The 27,386-nt window shown below is 42.8% G+C and overlaps 1 protein-coding gene across 1 annotated transcript; it reads right to left on the bottom strand.

Moving 5' to 3' along the window:
- Positions 1 to 5,376: 5,376 nt before the first annotated feature.
- MTFR2 (mitochondrial fission regulator 2) lies at positions 5,377 to 27,270 on the bottom strand. Its single transcript, XM_089676207.1, has 8 exons — positions 27,151 to 27,270; positions 22,742 to 22,840; positions 18,736 to 18,840; positions 15,692 to 15,816; positions 15,375 to 15,611; positions 14,952 to 15,251; positions 12,896 to 13,076; positions 5,377 to 10,633 (listed from the first exon to the last, which is right to left on the bottom strand). The coding sequence occupies exons 1-8, from the start codon at positions 27,211 to 27,213 to the stop codon at positions 10,559 to 10,561; spliced, it is 1,185 nt and encodes a 394-aa protein (XP_089532333.1). The 5' UTR covers positions 27,214 to 27,270; the 3' UTR covers positions 5,377 to 10,558.
- Positions 27,271 to 27,386: the final 116 nt, after the last annotated feature.

Consider the following 27,386-nt stretch of genomic DNA (forward strand, 5'->3'; position numbering starts at 1 on the left):
TCTATGGCCCGGCCAGCCTGTCCTCCAGTCCTGGGAGCAAAAAAGAGGTTAAAGAAGGAGTCCAGGAGTTCCAGGCTCTGGGAATGCTGTACCTGCTGATGCTCGTACTTCTGAGCTCTTCTCCCTCCACTGTGTTCTGGTTGAATGGCAGACCCTCTGTCAGAACACAATAGCACAGCAGGGGAGATCACCACACTAGCATTGCTAGTGTTAGTACAGCAATCTCTCTCTCTTTACTTCAGCCCACTAGGTTGAATGAAAAAAAACTTATAGTGTGTACCAAACTTCAGTGAAGGTTTGGTTTGACTTACTAAACTCTCCACAAAAGCAGCAGCATTCTAACTTCAACTGATCAACAATCCTGGGACAATTTACATACTTCTGACTGATACATTCTACATGCATTGTTGTATGTGACATGCAATCTATAGACCAGGCGCGGACTGACAACTCATGGGGCCCCCCGGGCAACAGGGGATCATGGGGCCCCTGTGTCCTTGCCCAAACTCAAAAAAGCCTATGAAAAAGGTACCAGGGGCATCTCATGGGACCCCCTACTGACCCCGAGCCCTCAGGCAGTGCCCGACTTTCCAAATGGTCAGTCCGCCCCTGCTATAGGCTACATTGTACAGTAGATTCTACTGACCATTGCACTCTATAATTAGTGTTGTCAGATACATTCTCCCTGACTACTGCACTCAATTGTACATTATGTAGTCCTGGCTACTTATACACATTACATACTCCTGGCCAAAGTGTTTACAGTCTTAGCTGTTGCTGGTTTATAAGTATTTCCCGACTTTATTAATGAAAGTGATGTCACTGTCCCACCTTTCCACCTCATTCAATTAGAGAATGCCTTGCATTCACTGAGAAATATGCAAGTCATTCTGTGAATGGCGCCAGTGCCACAGTTCAGCATGAGATCTTGAAGACAGCGGTGATCACTGTAATACTGGCAGTGATTCTCCACTTCTACAGCGGTCCCACAGCTATGGCATATGCATTCTATGCAATAAATTCATACTCATTAACCATCTATAGTCTGCATACATAATTACATAACATTTTTTCTTAGTCGTGCATAGAACTGTGGAAGCTGTGCACAAAAGAGCCAGGCAGAGGGCAAAGAATTGGTCATTAGTACTTCCTGTGAATTTTCTGAAGCTTTTCCCATTACTGACTTACCTTGCTTTGTTCTTGGTTATGTAAGGGTTTTTTCCTTATGTCAGTGCATCCAGTAAGGAGAGCAGTAAGCAGCATAATAGTGACATCACTAAATATCCTGAGACCAGCAGTCGTGGCAGCACGGCCTTAAATCTTACAAACCAGATTTTAAAGCCAGAGGACTGTAGGCTACAGGAATTTCAACGCTATTCTTCAGGAGGGACTAGGGATGAGGATACATTTTCAGGGAACTGCTTGGGCACAAATAACATTTTTAAATGTTCCATATGATCTTCACTTGTTGAGTTCAGACCCATTTTAAAAATTGGATTTTTTGAAGGCATTAGGGACACCCTCATACAGTGAGGAACAGAAGTATTTGAACACCCTGCAATTTTGCAAGTTCTCCCACTTAGAAATCATGGAGGGGTCTGAAATTCAGATTGTATGTGCATTCCCACTCTGAGAGACAGAATTTAATAAAAAATTCAGGAAATCACATTGTATGATTTTTAAAGAATTTGTCTTGCACTGCTGAACATAAGTATTTGAACACCTGAGAAAATCAGTGTTAATATTTGGTACAGAAGCCTTTGTTTGCAATTACAGAGGTCAAACGTTTCTTGTAGCTTTTGATTAGCTTTGCACACACTGCAACAGGGATTTTGGCCCACTCCTCCACACAGATCTCCTCTAGATCTGTCAGATTTCGGGGCTGTCGCTGAGCAACACAGAGTTTCAGCTCCCTCCAGAGATGCTCTATTGGATTTAGGTCTGGAGACTGGCTAGGCCACTCCAGAACCTTGATATGCTTCTTACGGAGCCACTCCTTGGTCATCATGGCTGTGTGCTTCGGGTCATTGTCATGTTGGAAGACCCAGCCACGACCCATCTTCAATGCTCTGACTGAGGGAAGGAGGTTGTTGCTCAAAATCTCACAATAAATGGCCCCATTCATCCTCTCCTTAATACAGTGCAGTCGTCCTGTCCCCTTCGCAGAAAAGCACCCCCAAAGCATGAGGTTACCACCCCCATGCTTCACAGTAGGGATGTTGTTCTTGGGATGCAACTCATCCTTTTTCCTCCAAACACGACGAGTGAAGTTTAGACCAAAAAGTTCTACTTTGGTCTCATCTGACCACATGACTTTCTCCCATGCCTCCTCTGGATCATCCAGATGGCCATTGGCAAACTTCAGATGGGCCTGGACATGTGATGACTTGAGCAGGGGAACCTTCCGTGCAATGCACGATTTGAAACCATGAAGGTATAGTGTTCTACCGACAGTGACCTTTGAAACTGTGGTCCCAGCTCTCTTCATGTCATTCATCAGCTCCTCCCTTGTAATTCTGATTAAATACTGCATACTATCCAAAATATGCAAAACTATTATACACTCACAAGATAGATACAGCAATGTGAAAATATATATAGATTTTATTTTACAACTATATGTGTACAGTGGGGAAAAAAAAGTATTTAGTGAGCCACCAATTGTGCAAGTTCTCCCACTTAAAAAGATGAGAGAGGCCTGTAATTGGCATCATAGGTAGACTTCAACTATGAGAGACAAAATGAGAAAAAAAATCCAGACAATCACATTGGCTGATTTGGAAAGAATTTATTTGCAAGTTATGGTGGAAAATAAGTATCTGGTCACCTACAAACAAGCAAGATTTCTGGCTCTCAGACCTGTACCTTCTTTAAGAGGCTCCTCTGTCCTGCACTCATTACCTGTATCAATGGCACCTGTTTGAGGTTGTGGACAGGTGTCTTTTATACTGATAACAAGTTCAAACAGTCGCACTCCAAACTCCACTATGGTGAAGACAAAAGAGCTGTCGAAGGACACCAGAAACAAAATTGTAGACCTGCACCAGGCTGGGAAGACTGAATCTGCAATAGGCAAGCAGCTTGGTGTGAACAAATCAACTGTGGGAGCAATAATTAGAAAATGGAAGACATACAAGACCACTGATACTCTCCCTCGATCTGGGGCTCCACGCAAGATCTCACCCCGTGGGGTCAAAATGATCACAAGAACGGTGAGCAAAAATCCAAGGACCACATGGGGGGACCTAGTGAATGACCTGCAGAGAGCTGGGACCAACGTAACAAAGGCTACCATCAGTAACACACTACGCCGTCAGGGACTCAGATCGTGCAGTGCCAGATGTGTCCCCCTGCTTAAGCCAGTACATGTCCGGGCCCATCTGAAGTTTGCTAGAGAGCATTTGGATGATCCAGAAGAGGATTGGGAGAATGTCATATGGTCAGAAGAAACCAAAATAGAACTGTTTGGTAGAAACACAACTCGTTGTTTGGAGGAGAGAGAATGCTGAGTTGCATCCAAAGAACACCATACCTACTGTGAAGCATGGGGGTGGCAACATCATGCTTTGGGGCTGTTTCTCCGCAAAGGGACCAGGACGACTGATCCATGTACAGGACAGAATGAATGGGGCCATGTATCATGAGATTTTGAGTGCAAACCTCCTTCCATCAGCAAGGGCATTGAAGATGAAACGTGGCTGGGTCTTCAAACATGACAATGATCCCAAACATACCGCCCGGGCAACGAAGGAGTGGCTTCGTAAGAAGCATTTCAAGGTCCTGGAGTGGCATAGCCAGTCTCCAGATCTCAACCCCATAGAAAAACTTTGGAGGGAGTTGAAAGTCCGTGTTGCCCAGCGACAGCCCCAAAACATCACTGCTCTAGAGGAGATCTGCATGGAGGAATGGGCCAACATACCAGCAACAGTGTGTGCCAACCTTGTGAAGACTTACAGGAAACGTTTGACCTCTGTCATTGCCAACAAAGGATATATAACAAAGTATTGAGATGAACTTTTGATATTGATCAAATACTTATTTTCCACCATAATTTACAAATAAATTCTTTCCAAATCAGCCAATGTGATTGTCTGGATTTTTTTTTCTCATTTTGTCTCTCATAGTTGAGGTCTACCTATGATGCCAACTACAGGCCTCTCTCATCTTTTTAAGTGGGAGAACTTGCACAATTGGTGGCTGACTAAATACTTTTTTGCCCCACTGTATATATAACGAAAAAATAAATAAATATATATAAACATGTGCATCCACATCAAATATTCATGTCCCTTTTGATAATTTACTGGGAGCGAAAATGTTTTTTAATATATTTTTTTTTTTATAACCCATGTTAGTTATATGCACAGTTTTAAAATCTCATATATATATATTCACATTGCAGTATTTAATCTTGAGCGTATAATAGTTTGGCAAGGGGAATGTCCGCTCCAGCCCCTCCCCTGCTGATGGCCAGCCCACTTGTTCATATAATTCATATAAATAAAGCTGGTAACCACTGATCCCTAGACTTGACAAAGCGTATGCGCGCGAAACGCGTTGTCACGGTTACCAGCCGAGCTTGTGTTCCATTTCCAGGGCTCCACTTCTGCCTCTTCTTCGGTTGTAGTGATGTCATTTCCAGAGCGCCGCGTTCCCCGGCCAGTTGAGCAATACAGTTTTGAGCCTATGTGCTTGGACCTTTTTTTTCAGTTTGAAAGTAGACTTAGGCTCTGTTCGAAGCTTAACTTTAAGAAGAAGACAAAATCTACCCTTGCAGTGTGCTCATTTAGACTAGGGGTGTATTACCTACCCTATCCCATGGTCCTGTACAGTAGACGCCAACACTGTCCTTAAAAGCTAGGTGGTCATTCTGCATCATCATGCACAGTACAGGGCTATTAACCCTGTATGTTAGAAGGGGAGCATGCACCACTGAAGCTATTTTCATAGAATGATACAGAGGACCAGTTGCCTGGATTGAGGAAGCCTGCCATAGCCAGGATTAAAAGTATTACACTGTTTTCCTTTACCACTAGACTAAATGAACCCCCACACAAGGGTAGATTTTTGTCTCATTCCCTGGATTCAGCATAACCCTAACCCTTTAGGCTAAATTCAACATTCAGCACAAAAAAAAACAAAACAAAAAAACATTAAAAGCAAAGCATACTGTATATAACTGCACACAAGTGTTGCTGATGAATACATAATTAGATATGAAAATATTTCTCACACATCTGCTGTAACGTCTTAGAATGTATAACTGACAAACTTAGAAAATAAAATATACTGTATGAGAAAATGAAATCTCATGGAAAAAATCTACCTACAGCCAGAAAAAAAAAAAAAGGCAGAAATAATAGGCCACAAAAACAATTCATGTTTTGAGAGGTAAACTGTAAGGCTTTATTTTAAAATTATTTACAAAATGGTTTTTATGTACAGCACTTCTCATTAATAATGAAAAGCTATAAAACATCTGCAAGAAAGCAGCATTATTGCAAAAATGATAGCAATGTATGAAAACAGTAAGGGAAAAAACACAGAAAAGCATACAAACATTGGTACTAACTTTTCACATTATGTCCTAAAAGTGCAATGGAAAGAGCACACTACATACGGACTTGGGAAAATAGGATTTTTGACATCACTGGAAATGACTACCTGGGGTATGCTCCACCTCCATGTGATTGGACACTGGCAAACAGCAAAGCTTAACCCCTGCATAAACCCTCCTACTCCCAGCATTGCCTCAGTTTTGTCAGCAAGCAATACTGCAGTGAGAAAAAGTGTAAAGGACCGGTGTCCTGTGATGTTCTTCAAGAAATGATTTTACAGGTAAGTAAAACATCTACTTTTATTCATTTTACATCACAGGACACATGAAATGGTTAATTTTTATTGTTCAAAAGCAATCCCGTAAGGAGTAGTCTAGCCAGCAAAACAAACGGCAAAAACAGCAAATAGCCAAGGCCCCTACAAGGCCACCTAGAGAATCTTCTGGGCAAACTGGTACAATTTTGCAAACCAATGTGTGGAAGACAAGGTGGCCAATCTAGGGAAGTAAGACCTGATGCTGAACAGCCCAGGAAGTTTCAAAAATCAGCTTTCACACGAGGGAGAAAGCTTCAATTGAAGGTTGTATTGACTTGCCCAATCCACCTAGCAATTGTGGATTGAGAGACAAACAATCTGTCTTTTCAGGGAGCCTTCAAGCAACACAGAACAGAGATTCAGATAGACAATACAAGGATGTGGCTGCAAGATATACTCATACAGCCATAACCATGCACAGCCCTAACCACATCCAATACAGTGGAGAACAATTTCTACAGGATGCTAAGGTGTTGGACAAAAGGATAGCAATAAGACAAACGCTCCAAACCCATACACACACAAGTGCAATGTCTCAGAAAGAGTGCTGTCTAGCTAGGAACCTGCGCAAGGGTACCTGGTTCCTTGGTCATTCCTACTGACAAACCAATAAGGCCCGGCAAATCCTAATAGAAGCAATCATAGGCTGCACAGTCCCACCCACCAAGGTCCTTAAACACCAGAACATCATTCACTGGAACTGTAAGAGGGCAAGACACCGTGGGGTCCACAGCTGGAACTGTATTCCATTGGATATTGTGGCGTGAACCGTTTTGGGAAAGCAAAAACCTTTTCTGGGTTAGGTCAGTCCCTGTACATGTCCTCTTCTGTATGAAGGCTTTAGCTGGTTTAAGAGCCTGATCACAACCATGTTACCTTAGGCACAGAGTACTGTGGCAATGACAATGTCAAGTTCTTACAAACCACCTTGATGAGTCCTACTGTAGCCTTTTGGGCATGGGAAAATGCTCAAAGCCAGTTTTCTCTCGAGAAGATTTGTTCGCTTCAGAGGAACCTGCTTCCTTGGACCCTTTCTCCCCTGCTTCCAACTCTTGGAAGGGTGAAAGGAGTAACCCTCAGAACAGTTCCTGTGGAGTTGGAGATCTGAACACTTATTTCTTAAATTCCTATGGATATCTGCCAACTGTCCAACACATTGGGCAAAGCAAAAGTAAAATTCTGCCTTGAATGCAAAAGCACTTTAAGAGAGAGCCTCTGATGGAGTAAAGAAAAAAACTGATGCTGATTCAAATCCAGAGCCAGCCTGTTACCCCATGAATGAATCTGTAGAAGGAATGTCACCAGCCATGTGATGGGCTTCCCCCAGTTCCCTGTGTCAAATCAGTCATGCTAACTGTACCCTGGTAGAGGCGTGCTAATTACAGTACCAAACACAATGGGGAGGGGTAGCTTCCTAGCGTCCCACCACCTTGAGGCCCAAGGTCACAGTGTGTTACACCAAATGGGGGAGCTAAAAAGAGGATGTGTCCAGCATGCTCAGTGTCCGGGATCCAATGAGAAAATCCAAAATGGCAAAGAAAAAAAAAAAAACACAATAAAAAGGAAAACTGTCTCAGCAGAGTGAAATGTATTTATTAACTAAAGCACGATAGCAAAACTGAAAAAATACTGGAAGTGGGAGTGGTTATACAGGGCTGAGATTTTTTTTTATTTACCAGTGTCCAATCACCTGGAAGTGGAGCATAACCCAATGGACTAATAATTGATCATTTCACCGTCCTGCGATGTACAACTAAGGAAAAAACAAACAAACAAAAAAAAAATTAAAAAACACCTTTGGTCTAAACGTTCTTTACAGGACAATGGAAAATGCAATCCTAGTTTCTAAGGCCAGCACGTAGAATGTTTCCCCTCTATACCCAACACCAGAACTGGAAGTTGTGTTGCCAGTTGTGGGTAAAGCCTTTTACAATCAACCTACTATTCAGACAAAATGTGCATCTTACATTTGTGTCAGGTAAGCAGATATATAAAAAGGGGCAGCACAGGGTCCCTTGCATCAAGGAGCAAAACATAGATGCTTCTCTGTAACTACACATAGGGGACATTAGCCATCATCCAGACAAAAAAAAACCTTTTTAGGCAGACATGGGTTAGCTGTAGTTATTTGTGAACAAGTGTTTTAAAGTGAAACTGTGCTTTGCCTATTCAAAGGAAAAGGTTCAGTTACCTGCCTCCCAGCTGCAAATAACTTGCGTTTGCCCTCCTCCTGTGATGAAACCGATAAGTCACAACTTTGAGCTTATGAAGGATGAAGGGTGAAGGGCTCCCCACCCCCTACCACCACCCAAAGTAAAAGTGGGTGACAGTGTTCAATCACAATGTACCAGCACTGTTATGTTGGAGGAAGGAGATCGAATCACAAGTGTCCCGTACCCTTAAGTACCTGTTGCTTTGCATTGGTTTTTGCAAGTTAAAAAAAAAAAAAAAAAAAAAACACAACAAACAACGTTTATTTTGATAAAAATAAAAAAAATAAAAGTCAGCAGCTACAAAAACTGTAGCTGCTGACTTTTAAAAACACAGGCACTTACCTGTCCCCTGGTCCAGTGGTGTCTTCACCACAGCTGGTTTTACTGGCCAGTCTTCTCTCCCTGACGCCGACATCTTCAGTGTGGGCACCCGGCTGTGACAGCTTGCCGCTTCACAGCCAGTTGCCCACTGCGTATGTGTGAGAAGCGCTGTACTTTGTGAATGGTCCCTGTAGTCTTCTGGGACCTGTCACGTGTCTCAGAAGACTACGGGGAGGGAGGACAACTTCCGCTTCCGATCGCCTAGGCGATTGCAGTGGAAGTGGGAGCAGGTACCTGTCAAATTTGGGTACCCGCTGCTGCCCCCCCCCCCCCCCCCCGGCTCCCCAAAGGTGCCAATCCTTAATGGGGAGGGGGGGACAAAGCATTAAAGCGGAAATTTCCCTTTTGGGTGGAGCTCCGCTTTAACTTAAAATATAAAAACTATACATTAAAAAGCCCAAAGAAGAATAAGATCTATAGTCCAAAAAGCCTTGTATTAGGACATCTGTGTAAACTGAAATGTGCAGTTGAGCTAGGATGGTGCACAAAATAACCATTTATTGTAGAATTCCAGACGAAATCTTTTTTCTGGTTTTACAAAGAGTGTTTCCGATTGGTAGATTCAATCTCTCTTACTGCCCTGGTCTTCACCAGAACAGAAAATGAGAGCGCTCTAAAAATTTGACAGTTGTCACTGGAATAGAAAGAGGCAAGAAATCCTCCAATGTGGCACCTATCCTGATAACTATCAGAGATGGGATTTCTGCACTTTGAAAAAGAACAGGAAGTTAAATAAAATCCAAACAGAAAGTGAAAAAAAAAATCTCTCGAATCAGGAGACAAGCAATAAAATATCCAACAAAGTCTATGCAAAGCTAGAAAAAAAGAGTTTTGGCTGGAGTTCCACTTAAAGGAGAAGTGTGGGAAAACAAAAACATATATATTTACCTCCCTGCTGCAGCATTAGTCTGATGATGCAGCTGTTCCCCTCAGGCTCGAAGCCTGAGATCTGAGCGAACACATCACGCTGTTCTCTCAGTTCTTGGTCAGCTCTGAGCAGAGAGCTGTGACTTTCAGTCTCCTCTCTTTGCTCTGGCCCTCCAGTGCTCACTGGAGCTCTGGGCTGTGGAGAGAGCTGGAGCGGCTGGTTCCCAGTGTGCGTTGAAAGGCTAGGGCAGGTATTGGTCAGGCATCTGGGTGGATTCCGACATTATTGTTGAGATCCCTGCAGAGCCTGTTATAACCCGCTGTTGACTGATTCTGGGTCAAAAGGAGAACACGAGTTACAGTTATGTTTGATCTCCATGGTCCCACTGTATGTAGGAACATAGCCACCCTCTAACAGGAAGCTGAATCACAGCAACAAATATAAAAAAAAAAAAAAAAAAAAGAAAAAATTTGGAGAATCTGAAAACTGACAGATTTAAACATGTTACCCTCCAGCCCTCGAATAAAAGCATACTTGGTCATTTTTCTGGGCTCCCAGGGAAGGGCTGGAAAGTAGTTACTTTGCCTTCTATGGACAACATATAGATCCATTTTAAAACAAGAAAAACATTACTAGGTAGAGTGTACAAATACCTAGCTTTTACATTTAAGTAACACCATAAAAAACAAAGGAATGATTTCTTATGCAATGTCAGAAGGATATCACAGCCCTGTATTAAGCAAAACATTTCCCATGCCAAGATAACCAGCCGTTATAACCATTGCCACACATGCTTAAAAACAGAAGGTGGCAAACACCTATGCAAAGAAGATAATATGTGACGTGTGGGAGTGTAAACATATATAACAGAGATACCAGTTATATTTGTAGCCGACGCAGAACAGAATAGTTTGTACAAGTCCATGACATAAAAGCACGGTACGATGAAAATGGTGGTACCGAGAATATTTCATGACTGTCAGTATTTTTCCAATAAATACTCACGATTTGGTTACTTTATAGATCATAAGTCATACAACCTCCACATCACATAAAATCAACAAAACTGATAAGCTCTTACAGTAAAGCAGTCTTTTTTTTTTTTTTTCCATTTGGGCATGTTTAAAAACAGTCGTAAGCCAGAGCTTGATAAGACGTTGTAGACTGGTTTCAATCTTCAGTTAAATTAGTTCAGTGCAATTCATTGAATGTGGGGTACAGTTTAATTAAATGCCGGTTTTCTTGGAATTTCTGTCATAGCTCTCTGCCCCATTGGCTTCAGTAGATGGCGCCCAAACTATGGATAAAAAAAGAGTTATATGAACTAACATAGTTTGACAATCTTTTACATGACCGATTTTGGAAAACCTTTGAAAAAGGATAACTACAAGTCATGTTAAAGGATAAGTTCACCTTTTAGCCAAAAATAATAAATGCACATTTTTTTGCAGGTAAAAAAATGTGCATTTATTATTTTTGTGCCTGGAAAGCATTGCACCAGTGATCAGTAGATCGTTGATGCCATGCAGGTCTACTGCAGACCTGTCAGAATATCTGCTTGCTGTACAGGATGTACGAGCAAACAAATAATCTGACAGGAAGCTTCAATGAACTACCACGGCGCTCCAAAGTTCATTCATTCACAGAAGTCAATGAATGAATGACGTGGCCGTGTGCACGGAACCCCACACAGCCTTGCTGTTTTCAAATCTGACATAGTACGAAGAAACTTCTCCCTGTATTATCCGTCAGAAGGAAGGGCCACGGGCGCGGCTGCAGCTATGGGAACATGTTAGTTACATGTTTCACCCTAAAGAACGGGTGGAACATGTAACATGTTTCAAAGGTGAACTTATCCTTTAAAGCTTCAGAACAAAGCTAAATTTCTGCCAAGAGTGTGCCACTGTATTTTTCTGTCTTTGATAACTGTGGATTCCGGACAGTGTAGAAACCACAGAGGAATCTGTACCCCTATCCAGACATTTATGTTGGCCATCATTTTAATAAACAAGTATACAATGGCTCTGCATTTTTTTTTGTTTAACCACCTCCCACCCGCCATATAGTCCAATGACGGGCGCAAGGTGGTTCTCTCGTTCTGGGAGGACATCATATGACGTCCTCCCATTCTCAGCGCGTATGCGCGGCTCAGGGAGCGCGCAGCGCTGCGATCGGCGGTGCACTGTGTCCCTCGGACACAGCGGATCACTGATCCACGGAAAGAGCCGAAGATATCGGCTCAGTCATGTGATTAGCTATGTCCAATCACAGCTGACCACATGTAAACAGGGAAATGCCGGTTTCTCTCACGCTGACAGCTCGAGAGGAGAGGAGAGCCGGTAATCGGCATTCCGAGGAGGGGACATGTACACTGATCATCAGGGCACTGTGCATTTAAAATTTTTTTTTTTTTTTTTGTAGGAGCCTAGAAAGCAGTGCACCAGTGACCAGCAGATTGCTGGTGTTATGCAGGAGTCCTGCATACTGTCGGTGTAAGCTGCCTGCCTGTACACTATACGGGCAGGTAGTTTCACACGGACAGGAAGAATCAATGAATTATTGATGATGTTATTGATAAGTTCACTTCCGATGAATAAGCGCTCAACAGCACCATGGTAGTTAATTGAGAACTACAAGTCGACATCCACAAAGGATGTCAGTACTTGTAGTTGATTCTTTCAAAAAACTCTGAATGAATGACGTGGTTGTGTGGGAAGAGCCCCGCATAACCTCACTCTTTTCAAAAAGTGACAGCTGGGAAGGGTGAATTTCTCCCCATACTACAGTCACAGAGGGTTTCGAATAGCTGAGCCACTGCAGGGGCGGGAACATGTTACAAGGATGAGTACAAGGTGAACTCATCCTTTAACTACTTGGGACTATCAATGTTTGGTATTCATTAAGCTTAGTGCTGTAAACAAAAAAACTAGAGACCTGCTGGTGTATTCAAGGGGCCAAAAAGCACGTGGAATGCTTCATGTGAATTGAAAATTTAGTTTAGACAATAAAAATCTTGAAAGAACATCAGAATGCCATCAGCTTTTCCCACACAAAAAGCGGGGGGAGCCCTATGTAAACCCCAAACAATGAACTTCTCTTGTCTGCTCCTTGCCTAACATAAAATTTGAATAATTTTGTTATTATGTTTAAAAAGTGCAGAAAAAAAAAAAAAAACTCATGAGCTGGTGGGCAGAGGGGCTGCCTTGTGAGTGAGCAGCCTCTCTGTGCCATCTCTGCGTTTTCCTGCTTGGGAGAGACCATGCAAAACAGTGTAACCACCCCATAGAAGAAAAGTGTCCTATCCCATATATTGAATTTCACCTTCTGTATGATAGATGGTCCTGCAAAGGAAGACGGTCAGCAGCTCTGACAGCATGTAAGTGTGGATTACAGATTATAAATGATGTTTAAGGGGTTTAACAACACTTTAAGGACTCCTCAAAACATATTGAAACTATTATGCCTCTAAGTTGTCATGTTTTAAACTGGAGGATTTGTAATAAACAGATATGATGGACCATGCAGACAAATATTCTTGGAATGTATCTATATACTGTACCATTGGTGTCTCAGGACTGGAGAACGGAGACTCCTCACGAGATCTATTCTCCTTGTCAAATGACTCATTTTTATGTTTGTGTGCAAACTTTTGCTTCAGTGCATGAGCTATAATAGCTGCAGGGTCATTAAGAGAACGCCTCTTCTTATCTTTTCTTGTTAAAGGTGTACCACCTGGGGACCTGGGAGAAAAAAGTAATATTAACTGAACACACTAAAAAAGGTGCAATTTTCATTATGCATATGTTTTAAAGACAAACTGCCAAATTGGCCACATCCTATACAGCACTACAAATACTACTGTTCTGGATCATGGTTGTTCAGCTGTAGCATACTGTATGTATCTACCATCCTGGTCATTTAATATTGAAATAAAGAACCACTGTTCAAAGGAATTGTCCACTCCTCTTACATATGTGCAATCAACAGCAGGCGAAGCCAAATTTGCCCAATAACTGGGCTGTACATGACAAGAAATCGGGACTCCTGCCAAAACTTGTTTTTCTAGTTTTATTTTTTTTCAGGTTTTATTGCAGTCGGTTTCCATAAATTAAAGTGGTTCTAAAAGCAAAAAGATTTTTTTACCTAATGCATTCTCTCCATTAAGGTAAAAGAAAAACACCTCAGTAGTAGCCGCCCCCCATCTAAGTACTTTCACAAATACATTCTCGATCCAGCCTGTACTGTCTGCAGTAGCTCTTCTCTCCTCTCTCACAGGCTTGGCTGAGACAGTGGTAGCCATTGACTCCTGCTGCTATCAGTCAAATCCTGTGAGCAGAGAGCAGGGGGGTGGGGGTGGGGCTGAGTCATTCTGTGTGTTGTCAATAGACCCACACAGCCCGATTCGGGATCAAGCTAGCATGTCGGCCCACATAGCAAGCGGGGGAACTCAGAAGAGGAGGTTCTGGGCCTCTCTGTGCAAGACTATAGGTAAGTATGACACTTTTGCTTAAAAAAAAAAAAAAGTTAACCTTTACCTTCACTTTAACTATTAACTTATAGCAGTGATGGCGAACCTATGGCACGCGGGCCAGAGCTGGCACGCAGAGCCATCTCAGTGGGCACGCCAGGAAGAAGAGCATGATGAGCGCGCATGGACCGGCCATCCAGATCTCGTCCACACTGGACCCCCATCAAACTACATTTCCCACATGTCTCTGGGGCCAGGGTGGGCGTGGACGAGAGGAAACGGCTCCAATGCGGCTCTGGCACCAGGGGTGATGTACCCGGGGATTGGCGCGGAAGAGAGGAAGAGGCTCCCACACTGCTCCGGGGCCAGGGGCAACGTGTTCAGAGTGGATGGGAATGAGCTGCTGGGTTGGAAGCCACACCGACGCTGCCAGAGGTGAGATTAACTGCTTGCAGTGCCCCCCGTCAGCGCTGCCCAGCAGTGCCCCCCGTCAGCGCTGCCCAGCAGCGCCGCCCGTCAGCGCTGCCCAGCAGCGCCCCCCGTCAGCGCTGCCCAGCAGCGCCGCCCGTCAGCGCTGCCCAGCAGCGCCGCCCGTCAGCGCTGCCCAGCAGCGCCGCCCGTCAGCGCTGCCCAGCAGCGCCGCCCGTCAGTGCCCAGCAGTGTCGCCCGTCAGTGCTGCCCATCAGTGCGACCCATCAATGATGCCCAGCAGTGCCACCGATCAGTGCCGTCTGTCAGTGCGTCCAGGTAGGCAAGTGGTTAATTGCAGTGTTGGCACTTTGAAATAAAAAAGTTGGTTTGTGTTGCAGTTTTGGGCACTCGGGCTCAAAAAGGTTCGCCATCACTGACTTATAGTCTAGTGACCATTGTAACTGAAACAGTAGAAATCTGGAATTTCACAGCGGACACCAGTACAGGAAGAGGGTAGGAAACCTAGAAGTCCATCTGTTCTGGTACAAGCTGTCAAAGATAGGAACTCTACTTAAGATAAGGAAAATACTATCAATTTGTATTTTACAGGGAAACAGACAGTAATAAAAATGAATAAATAAAAATACAGAAGTTTTGACCCTACCACCTACTTTCAAAATTGGGAAACAAGTTTTGGCTGGAGTTCTACTTTAAAACACTATAGATAAATCTTTACCTTTCAACAGCACGGAGTGTAATTGAATTCATATCCTTCAAAACATCCATCATACTGGGCACCTTTTCGAAATGGCCTTTTTCTGCCGCATCTTCTTCTTTTGAACTATGCCTTTGAACTGCCTTACGTTCTTTGATGAGATCAATTGTGGACTTTGCAGAGTTAATCTTAGCAGGTGGGATAGGTGGTGGTGGTGGGGGAGGTGGAGGAGGAGGGGGAGGTGCAGGTGTAGATAGCAGAATCTGAGCATTAATAGGTGTTGAGGTTAAAGGTGGAGGTGGAAGAGCATTACAAGGGCTACTGAATGACAAGGCTTCAGAACCTGCACATAAAAAAGGGAAGGTGTTAACAAGTTGCTACCTAAAAGAAACTAAAAGAAAAAAAAACCCAAAAACTTTTCTGCCAAAAATAATTGCAAGCAACTTACAAGAATGTGTGCTTCTTGTTTCTTGCATAGCGACAATGGCAGCAATCTGTGCTCTTAGCTGCACCAGCTCATCTTCCAAAGCTGCTATCTTCTGAATTGCATGTTCACTTGGTGCTAAAGAAACATTTTCTAAAACTTTGCTGCTCTGAATAATCATTGTCGTTCCTGGGTTCTTTTCGCTAGGTCTTGCCAAGTGATATCCTCCCACTGGCATATTTGACGAAAGGCGATGTCTAATGAAAGATGCGATTAGGATTATCATCATCTGAGAAACACACTGTTGTCCACATAAGCAAAAAGACATAAATATTACCTTAATCTTGTGTAAGACAAAATATCATCATCCACAAGAAATGGGGCATCAGCCAGGGATGGGATGTCAGGTCTACAGACCATTTCTTTTCCTTTAAGTTCCAGTACTTTGGGGCCTAAAACATGCTTTAGGAACAGATTGACAAAAAGGGGAACATTATACATGAATTTATAGATTTAATAATGCATATTCAAAAACTCTATAATGTACTTTCAGTGAAAAACACTGTATTATCATAAATTTTATGAAGTCATTACGAAGACAACTTGTGCTTGCAATGACAATGTTTATAGCTTCATTTCATATACCAGTTAGTAGTGTATTGTAAAAAAATGTATATATGGGCAAAAATAGAAGAAAAAAATATTTAGCACAGCTTTCCAATACATGTTATGTCTTTTTTAAAATACTGCAAATACATTAAAATACCAGATGATACTACCGGAAATGCAGCCAGCTCCTAAACTCTTTGAAGCTGGCTGCCAACGTTGCCAATGCTGCACTCAAACAGCAGAAGGGGCAGCTGATATGGGAAAGGAATAGTGCTTAGAATATAAAGAAGGAGAAGTTATGAAGATAGAGAGGGGGATGTGCTGACATAATCCAGCAGAGGATAAGCTAGCCAAATGCACATAGATTTTTTTTTTTTTTCATTCCACGGTCTGAACAACAGAAAACATATTTATAGAAATCTTGCATGCTGGCTGCTGTATTCAGGCAGCTAGCACCCATGGTGTCAGAATACTCAAATAGTGACTGCATCCAGGACTGGCGCTACCACTAGGCAGCCTCCTAGGGCACACTGCCCGCCTAGGGTACAGCCATGACCACTGATTTCATGCTTCTGCGCGGTGTTCCCAGTGAGGAGTGTGGCCCTTGTGCCCATCTGGCTGTGGCGGCGGAGTGTAGTGCAGAGCGGGGATTTCATAGAACAGCTTGCCTTTGTCTCCTCCCCGCTCTGCAGCCGAGATCACACACTGACTCACACAGAGGATAGGGGAGATTTGCAGCCATTCAAATCAGCCTTTAGCGGCCATCTTCCCTTTCTCTGCTTCTGCATCCCTGGGATCTTAGCAGTGTTGGTGTCAACTCTCTGCCCGCCTCCCTCCCTGGGTACTGTGAAGCCAGTGTCAGGCTGTGTCCAGCCACTGCAGGAGCAGTTCGACCCAGGGAATCCCCAACACCTCATCATCCATCGGGGGAAGAGGGAGATCAGCAAGCAGTGGGTAGACATTTCTTCTCTGCCAGAGCTGGGAAGCCCTGTGCCAAGCCTGTCGACAATAGGGGGCACATCCCTGGCTGGGATCATCTATGCTCCCCATCACTTCCCCCACAGGGAAGCAGCTGATGGAACACCATCTGTGTTCCACCAGCTGTAGCAGAGTACAGAGGTGACATCTAGGATCTAATAGACCCTGAATGTCTAATAAAGAGTACCTGTCACCTATATGTTATCACATAGGGTGCTATCAGTCCCCTATTTTATAGCAATAAAAGTTATGTAAAAAAAACAAAAACATGAACAATAGTAGAATATAAAAAGTTTAACGAGGCACTAAAAAAAAAAAAAAAGAAAAAAAAAAAAACTTTAGAGCCCCCACACACACACGTACATACAAAAATGCATGCACATTGGCACCTGCAATTGCCTTACACATGTTATGTATCCACACGCACGCCTGAATGAGAGCAATAATTCTAGCATTAGATGCTACTAAAATGACCTGTAGGGGATTTTAAAAATATAGGGTACGGAAGTTTTTTACCGTTTTATGGCATACACGCAAAGCCCCTACAAGTCATCAGCTTAGAACATTTGTTGAGCTGGGTGGTGCCGATATGGCCCCGACTCACCTTTTGAAATTTGAGCAGTGTATGGAAGCCTCAAAGCAAAACTAAAGGCTGCAATACTGATCTCTGTTCTAATGGTCTGATATCCACGAGATCTCCCGCCAGCATTGTCCCCTGGGATTCGGCTGTCTTGATTGGCCAAAGCAGGATAATGTATTTCTGTGCATGCACTGGAGTGCAGTGCATGCACAGCTCAGTGTACATTCTAAAGAGCATTGAAAGTCTCTTTTGAATAAAAGAGACCACCTTTATGCAATTTTATTTTTCCAACTTTAGTTCTGCTTTGACAATTCTACTTGGAAAAGCCATGGTTCAGCTCTCACTAAACAGGTAGATGGCAGCTGGGCAAGGCTTAGCCAAGCAAAACTATTTAATAAAAAGCACAAATGAGGATTTTCTGGCTAATAAAAGGTAATATAGCAAGCATTTTGTGAAGTCTGCACTTAGATGTGATGTTTATGTTTAAAAAGTAACTCCAATTTTGTTGAAAAAAATAAATAAATAAAAACAATACCCTCTGGGAGATCAATGTGCATTTCAAAGATTGCAACAAATTTTGTTGCAGCTTCCTGTTTCTGCTCTGAAGAAAAAGTGGCTTGTTCTACTAGGTCTGCTGGATACGGATTCTAAATGGGAGTAACTTTTTCATTATTGATCAGCAGATGCTCTTGCAGTGTTCTTATGAGGAAAGCTGCAAGGTCTGCATCAATTTAGATAGGATTAACCTTTTTTGGAGTATCTCACTACAAATTATATTTTTGTTGCAAAGGATGTCTAAAATTTGATGTGTTTTACTGACAAAGTCTGACTTGTCTATCTTAGCGTAGACTTCTGGGAAAATCACATAAACAGGAAATAACATTTCTGGATACGTTACAAACGCCATGTGTGTACAGAATGCCTCCTGGTTGCCATATTGCATTGAACTATCCAAAAAAAATTACAGCACTGCAGACTGAAAAGGAGAGGAAATTTTTAATAACATTCAATTACAATATGGCTTGTGTCACAATTACATATGCTATTTTTTTTTTTATTCTGTCCAATGAAAGTGAAGTTACCATTTAAAATGGATGAAAGGCTCAATTTTAGCCAGTATCTGCATTTCCGAATTTATATTTCTTTGCCGATTTAAAATCTACAACAGGCTAACTTTTAATTGCATTGCTTTATGCAACCTAAATGAAACAAACCTCGAAATGTGGTCTAGGGCAAGGTTCCAGTGGCAGTAAAGTTCCAATGATTCGAACCACACTGCGTGTACATCCATAGTCTTTGCGTTCAATTATTTGTAGATCCTATATTAGAAACAGGAAGTACAGCAGGATTTATTAACTGGATTAGCTTATATGCTTGAAAGAAAAAAACAAAAACCCTGTTCTGTAGAGATTCACTTATCTTCCTGTCCAGGAGAAATGTTTTTGCATTACACAAGTTTATGTTATAATTATTGAGTCATACCTATAGATTTACATTTACATATTCAACTTCTCACTTTGCAGGATAAATCTTGGCGCAAGAAGTCACATGTGGTCTGCTGATGCCATGTCAGCTGACTGACAAAATACTCTGTTTCAGCACTTACAGTATCATGCACAAAGCCCTACTGTTGTTTACCTTCCCTTTGACGGACCGCTTAAATGGAGGGTCGTCGGTGTCCCAACTAATCACGATATGCAGACCCTGCGAGTTCAAATACTCCTCTACACAGCTGTCTGTCTGAAGCTTGGCCGTGAGGCCTATTCTGCTGTCATTATATCAGTAGCCGTTCTGTGTTGCGCTGCTCTTGCTATTTATGACCCACTGGCCCAAATTATCTTGTATTGTATTATATGGATTTGATTTCTCACTAATGATATTGTATATTACCTTTTGTACTGAGATCTTGTGCTGTATGTTATTTTTGAAAACCTCTGTAAATATTTTGTAAAAAAAACTCCAAAAAACAAAAACAAATGGTATTCTAATAAACATATGCTGGAGATCGATGTACAGTATATCTATTTTATAAAACGTTCATAGGTGAGCCTGTATATTTAGAAAATACAAAGTAAGAGTACAAAATCAATGATGCTATCATAGGCCTTTCCTCTTGGGCTGAGAAGTGCTCACATAATTATTCGTAAGAACCTTTCAATGTAGTGGTACTCTGAGCTCTGGTTGTGTGATGATGATGCCCCAGGTGACAGGTTCCTGACAGCTTGGGCTCACAGGAAGTGGGTTCAGTCTGAACACATCTGGCAGTGAAAAATAATTACTACAGGGGACAGTTGATTTAAGGTATCACAGAAAAATCTGCTCTATTTTAATGGGATATTACATTTTTTTCTAGCTGTAATCCGTTTCATCTTCTATTGGTAGGTTAAACATTAGGACTCAGGTCCTAATAAAGAGCACCTAGGACTTAGGTGCTCTTTATTGCATCCAAATAGACATCAGTCAAAAGGAGAAGTTCACGTTTTGCACAAAAATAAATACACAGGTAAAAAAAAATGTGCATTTATAATTTTTGGCTGCAGGAGCCCATAAAAGCATTGCACCAGCAATCAGCTGTATGGGCAAGCAAATGTACTGACAGGAAGATTCAATGAATTACCACAGCACTCCACAGCAGTTTGGTAGTTAATTGAGAACTACAAGCCAACAGCTGCCAAGGCTGTCAGGAATTAATGAATGACGCGGCTGTATTGGCGGAACCCTGCACGGCAGCGCTGTTTTTAAATACTGATAGCTAGTATGGGGAGCTTCTCCCTGTACTTCTGTCATGGGGGGGGGCTTTGGGAAAACATTACATGTTCCACCCTAAAAACAGAACTTACCCGTTAAAGTGCAACTGTGTTCACACTATGGACATAAAAGTATTTGCATATTCCTAAAGAGGTTTTAAAGGCTGTTTTTTTACCTTCATGCATTATTTGCATGAAGGGAAAAAACCTTGTGTGCGCTGCTCCCGCCCCCCCAATACTCACCTGAGCCCCTTCTCGATCCAGAGATGTGCATTAGAGTCTTGGCTGTCCCAGGACCCCCTCTCCTCATTGGCTGAGACAGCAACAGGGCCATTGGCTCCCACTGCTGTCAATCACAACCAGTGAGCCAATGAGGAGAGAATGGAGGGTATGTCTTATGGATGTATAGAGTCGGGCTTGGGAGCGAGCGAGCACGCACCAGTGCCCCCATAGCAAGCAGCTTGCTATTGGGGGCACTGGACAAGGAGGAGCCAGGAGTGTCGGCAGGGGGACCAGAGAAGACGAGGATTGGGGCTGCTCTGTGTACAATCGTCCGGTTTGTTGCAGGCTGATCGTTAAGTTGAGCAGGGAATTTTTCTGTTTTATTGTCTGAAATGAGTTGCCCTTCCATGTGCTCCTTGCTGTGAAGGCCAGTTTGATAGATTGGGGCAGTGGCCATTTGTTTGTACTGTGGCTATACTGGTGAGGGGATGCACTGGGCACCTTGGCTGCCAACATGCTATATGCTGGGTGTCCAGTGCGCCCCTGTGCCTTTAAAGAGGGGTAGGCTCCCTCCAGGCTTAACTGCCCTCAGTCAATCCATTATGATACATGTGCTTCTACTATGGACGATCACAAAATTTATAGAACTAGGAACTGCAGAATATTGAGGTGCCGTGAAGAGGCTCTGCAGCATGTATTTGCAAATGTGTGCAAACTAAACCCGTTTTTAATGCAAACTGTTAGACAGGATATTTTTTTCAATATAAACCAGCGCAAAACACAAACTACCTCACAACAATAAGTGAGCAATAATGAATAATAATGGTTATTATTCATTATAGCTAACTTATTGTTGTGAGGTAGTTTGTGTTTTGCGCTGGTTTATTTTGAAAAAATTAATTTTGGTTTTTATACCTGTGCACAATGGCATTTCACTTAAAGAGGGTGTTAGTGAGTTGGTCCTGGGCGCTGTGTTTTTTCTATTTCCATTCTGTTAGACAGGATAATTTGATTGGTTGCAGGCTGGTCAGTGAGCTGAGCTGGGAATTTTTCTCTTTTTTAAAAAAAATTACGCCAAAATACACTTTAAAGCGGGACTAAATCCTGCTAGCCTTTACAGCCAAGGAAGCTGCTATCTTAACCTCAATTTGATCTTCCACTGCCATGATGCTGTACATTGATCAGCTAGGACACCAACCATTTGATGGCTTTACAGTTGGGTTGAGAGTCAACAAAAGCACACTAGTGACTGAGCTTTAAAGCAAGCCAAAACGAACCTCTGTAGCTGCAGTTACCCTGGATTACTTCATTCTCAAAGCTCACATAAGAAACTCTGAAATCGGGTTTTAGTTTTGTTTCTCCGAATATGGTACTTGTTGTGAAGCTGTTTTACTACTAGGTAACAATATGTAAACAAAATATATTTTGGGTACAGGTGCACTGCAATACAGGGAATCACCCCTTATGCAGTCTGATTATAGCAGCTTATATACAGTATATAAAAAAACCTGGTCCTTATCTTTTAAAAACAAAGGCACACTTTTAGGGTCTAACACAGCAATGGGCAAACTACGGCCCGGCGGACCTTTTAATCCAGCCCACGGAGCTAGGCTCCCGCTAGGCTCCTCTCACAGTCCGCCCTGAAGACCGGTGTAGCATGAAAATCTGTCTCCTATGAGGATCTGTCCCCCTCGACGTATCTGCGCATGTGCCGGAGATCGCCGATCAGCTGCTAATGCCTGAAACTGACACATGCGCAGATACGTCGAGGGGGACAGATCCTCATAGGAGACAGATTTTCATGCTACACCGGAACGGCGAGAGGAACACGCGGAGCAAAGGTAAGTGAATTGACACAGGGGGGACTTGGGGACTTAATATGGGGAATGAATTACTATATGGGGGATGAATTACTATGGGGGATGAATTACTATAGGGGGGATGAATTACTATAGGGGGGATGAATTACTATAGGGGGGATGAATTACTATGGGGGATGAATTACTATATGGGGGATTAATTACTATGCTTACTATGGGGGAATATTACTATACTTACTATGGATGACACATACACATCATTCATCTACTCTTGGTCCGGCCCCCGGGCCCAATATATGAACCCATTGCGGCCCTCAAGTCAAAAAGTTTGCCCACCCCTGGTCTAACACAAAGTGAGATTTAACCAACTGTTCTAAATTGTGTGTTAAATTAAACTGATTTCAGGCATTACATTAAAATAGAACAAATACCTGTATATCAATTCCTTGAAATAACACTGGAGGAAGGTGATTTGCTAGAGCGCGAAGAAAACTACGTCTGCTGATATACCTTTCCCATAGTGGCACAAACTGTCAAAAAAGGAAGAACTATTTAAGTTATTAGAAGTTAACTATTAAGGTGAACTCTAGATTTGTTGAATTAAAAAAACCCCAAAACAAAACACTTTTCTAAATGAACAATAAATATTGTAGAAGTTGTTACCATACTTGATATAGGGGACCTCATGTGTTGCTCCAGACATTACCAAAGGACCGCACACAATATGCTTCATTTAACCACTTCAAGTCTGGGCACTTTCACCCCCTTCCTGTCCAGGCCAATTTTCAGCTTTCAGTGCTATCACACTTTGAATGACAACACTGTACCCATATGAATTTTTTGAATTTTTTTGAGACAGATAAAGCTTTATTTTGGTGGTATTTATTCACCACTGGGATTTTTATTTTTTTTTTGCTATGTAAATGAAAGTCCAAAAATTTAAAAAAAAAGTGTTTTTCTTATAAAATTTTGCAAATAAATAATATTTCATCATAAACATTGGCCAAAATGTATTCCGTTATCTTTTTAGTAAAAAAAACAAAAAACCCAAATTAGTTTATAACCACAAATTATAATTTTTAAACACTTTTTTTTACATTTTCATTTTTTTTTTATATTATTATTTATTTTTTTTTGTTTTTTTTTTACATACTGTCACCCTAGCAGTACAGTGTCACCATGGTGACACTGTACTACTTGTGGGGGGTGATGAAGATTTTTTTTTTTATTTTTACACTGATTGCTTTTACACCCATAAAGGCTGTAAAAGCAATCATTTCTCATTCTCTCTGGCTACATTCTTGCAGCCATTGAGAACTACTGTGTGAGCTGTGATTGGTCACAGCTTGTCACATGGTACAAGGCTGTTGTGAATAGCCTTGTACCATGTGACCTCTGAACATTCACAGATTTCACACGTAGTAAGCAATGATGTCAGAAGTGACATCTTGCTTACTATTCTGCATGTGACCACTGATTGGCCAATCAGTGATCACATGATTGGGACCTCACACAGAGGTCCTGTCCGACGATCAGTGTTCCACTGTGTGTGTCCCAGGGAGCGCGCACAAGCAGGGAGCGGGGAGGCCGTTTATAAACGGCCACCCGACCCTGCACTGCCATCATCCAGCCGTTTATATACAACAGCCTGACGGGAGGTGGTTAATAAAGGCATATAGGCTATTCACCTTGTAAGGGAATTTTCCATTAGCTCGTTGAATAGGGTGGAAATTAATTTTGCAAAGAACACCCAAACACGTGCCAGGAAACTATTTAAAGAAAAAATCATTTATGCTTGCACATGATTGAATGATGACGTTAGCAGTGTTTTAAGGCCAAGTTCCCCGTTTGAAAAAATAAATAAATGCACATTTTTTGCAGGTAAAAATTTTTTTTTTTTTCCGCTAAAAATCCTGCAGAGCATTGCATCTGCAATCAGCTCCTGCAGACTCTCAGGATAGCTGCCTGGCCATACCTTGTACGGGCAGGCAGTTACCTGAGAGTAGGAAGATCACTGAACTACCAGAACGCTCACCAGTGTTCTCGTAGTTCATTGAAAGCTACAAGCCATCCCTCACCATCTGTCATGGGGGGGAGGGGGGGGGGGAAGTGGGAGAAACTTGCTTTTAAAATACCTCCCAGGAATCATCAATCCCCAGTAATTGGGGGAAAGGGGGGCATCTCTAACATGAAGAAGCAAAGCTTTACTTCAACATGGATGACTGCTCCCACACAAGGAGCAAGGCAAAGAGTCAGTAACAGGGAAGAGATCTGCTGGAGGAAGCCCACAAGGATGATTGGTGATAAGGGCTCATGTACACTGCAGCTGATAAACTCACATTCAGGTGCTTTTCTGCATTTTTTTCAGCAGCCCCTGAACTCTTCCTAATGTTTTCCTATGTGTCCATGTACACTATGTCGTTTACAGGCAGTTGCGTTTACAGTCGTTTTTTTTAACCACTTGCCTACCGGGCACTTATACCCCCTTATGTACCAGGCCAATTTTCAGCTTTCAGCGCTGTCGCACTTTGAATGACAATTGCGCGGTCATGCAAGATTGTACCCATATGAAATTTTTATTATTTTTTCTCACAAATAGAGCTTTCTTTTGGTGGTATTTAATCGCTGCTGGGCACTTTACTTTTTGTGCTATAAGCAAAAAAAGTGCAAAAAAATTTGAAAAAAAAAAAAGTTTCTTTGTTTCTATTATAAAATTTTTCAAACAGGTAATTTTTCTCCTTCACTGATGTGCGTTGATGAGGCAGCACTGATGGGCACTGATAGGCTGTACTGATGGGCACTGATAGGCAGCACTGAAGGGCACTGATAGGCAGCACTGATAGGCGGCACTAATGAGGTGGCACGGATAGGCTGCACTGATAGGCAGCACTAATGAGGTGTCACGGATAGGTGGCACTGATATGCGGCACTGATTGGTGGCACTGATAGGTGACACTGATAATGGGTACTGATAGACAGCACTGATAGGTGGCACTGACATCACTGCTGGGCACTGACTGGCACAACCGCTGGGCACTGACTGGTGGCACTGACTGGCAGCACTGCTGGGCTGCACTGATGAGTGGCACTGGTGGGTGGAACTGGTGGGCACAGGTGGGTGGAACTGGTGGGCACAGGTGGGTGGGCAAGGTGGGTGGCACTACTGGGCACAGGTGGGTGGCACTGCTGGGCACAGGTGGGTGGGCACAGGTGGGTGGCACTGCTGGGCACAGGTGGGTGCATTGCTGGGCACAGGTGGGTGGAACTCGTGTGTAGCACTGCTGGGCACCGATCATCAGGGCACTGATGATCAGTGATCCTGATGATCGGTGCCGATCCCCGCTCTGACAACTGCCGGTTTTCGGCAGCACTTTCCTCACGTTCTGACAGCGTGAGGAAAGTGCAGCCGAGAACCGGCATTTGCATTTCCCGGTGATCAGCGTGTCATTGGACACGGCTGATCACGTGGTAAAAGGCCGCTGTGATTGGCCTTTTACCACGTCACGTGATCAGCTGTGTCCGTAGGACACAGCGATCACGGAGATCGCCGGGGGCGCGCAAGAGAGTGCGTTCTGGGAGGACGTCATATGACGTCCACCCAGAACTGGCCGGCCGCAGTGCAACCGTCATTCGGCTATCTGCGGTCAGCAGGTAGTTAATGCACCAAACTTGTGTTCAGGAGTAGATTTTATCAGCGTTTCAAATGCCAAACACTTGTAAACATGGCTTACTGCATTTATAAGCATTTGCGTTTAGAAGCATTTTTTGACTGGTCCATATCCAGGGCACAATTCACTAAGTATGCGGTAGGATACCGCATAGCACTTTTTTTTTTTTATAAAAACCCCATTTGAATCCACTATAAAAGGCTACTAAAATACCACGATTCTATCAAGTCATGCAGAATTTTAGTAGTGAAAAGCATCCATCATGTTTCAGCTGTCAGCGGGGTTGCCACGGACAGCTGAACGTAAAAGAAAGGATTGCTGGCAATTAAAAAATAATTTTAAAAACCGGTGCGGGGTTCCCCCTCCCATCAATACCAAGCCATTCAGGTCTGGTATGGATTTTGAGGGGAAGCCCCATGCCAAAAAAAAAAAAAAATGACGTGGTGTTTCCCCCCCAAAAAATCCATACCAGACCCTTATCAGAGCATGCAGCCCTCGCTCGCCCCCCCCCCCCACTTTCCTGACCTGCCGGGCTGCGTGCTCGGATAAGGTTCTGGTATGGATTTTGGGGGGGAACCCCATGCCATTTTTTTTTTTCTTTTAATTTTGGTGTGGGGCTTCCCCTCAAAATCGATACCAGACCCCAAGGGCTTGGTATGGATGGAAGGGGGGGGGGGAACCCACGCTGTTTTTTAAATTATTTTTGAATTGTCGGCAATTCTCGCTTTTACATTCAGCTGTCAGAGTGAATCAGCTGAAAGCTGAAACATTAATGAATGCTTTTCACTGCTAAAATAATGCATGACTTGATAAAATTGAATACATTTTTATAAAAACTTGATTTTAGTAGCCTATTTTTAGTGAATTTACTATTTTTCAGTGCATTCTGGGCATTTGGGAGGGTCTCCTGAGGTTATCTTTCAAAAACGCTTCTAAACGCAAACGTGCATAAACGCGGCTAAACGCGTTATGCAAACACGGCTACGCTGACATTTTTTAACCTACGTTTTCCAGCAGTCAGTTTCCAACATTCAGAATAGTTTTCCAAACGCCCCATGTACATGAACCCTAAGCCCTCTGCTTGCCTTATCTGACCACAGCTTCCTTAATTTGGGTAATTTTTAAGATATCATGGCAGTCATGTTCATGTCATCTTAGAAAACTATACTTACCCTATCAGGTGGAACACCCAGGTACTCTAAAAGCTGTCTAATAAATTCCAGAAGAAGAGACATTTTATTATCCAGAAGATTATATCCAGAAAACTTTGAGAGTCTTCACATTCTGTGTTCCTTCTGAAAAAATAGCAACAAGTGTGAAATTTAACACCTTATGGACCACCAACAGTAGAAGCAGACTGCTATTTTTTTTGCACCAGAAAATAATGCACAATCAAGGCTGCAAGAAG

This window comes from Staurois parvus, unplaced genomic scaffold (genome assembly GCF_062004578.1).
Source record: "Staurois parvus isolate SC_StPar_1 unplaced genomic scaffold, SC_StPar_1.0 ptg000165l, whole genome shotgun sequence".
NCBI classification, from domain to species: domain Eukaryota; kingdom Metazoa; phylum Chordata; class Amphibia; order Anura; family Ranidae; genus Staurois; species Staurois parvus.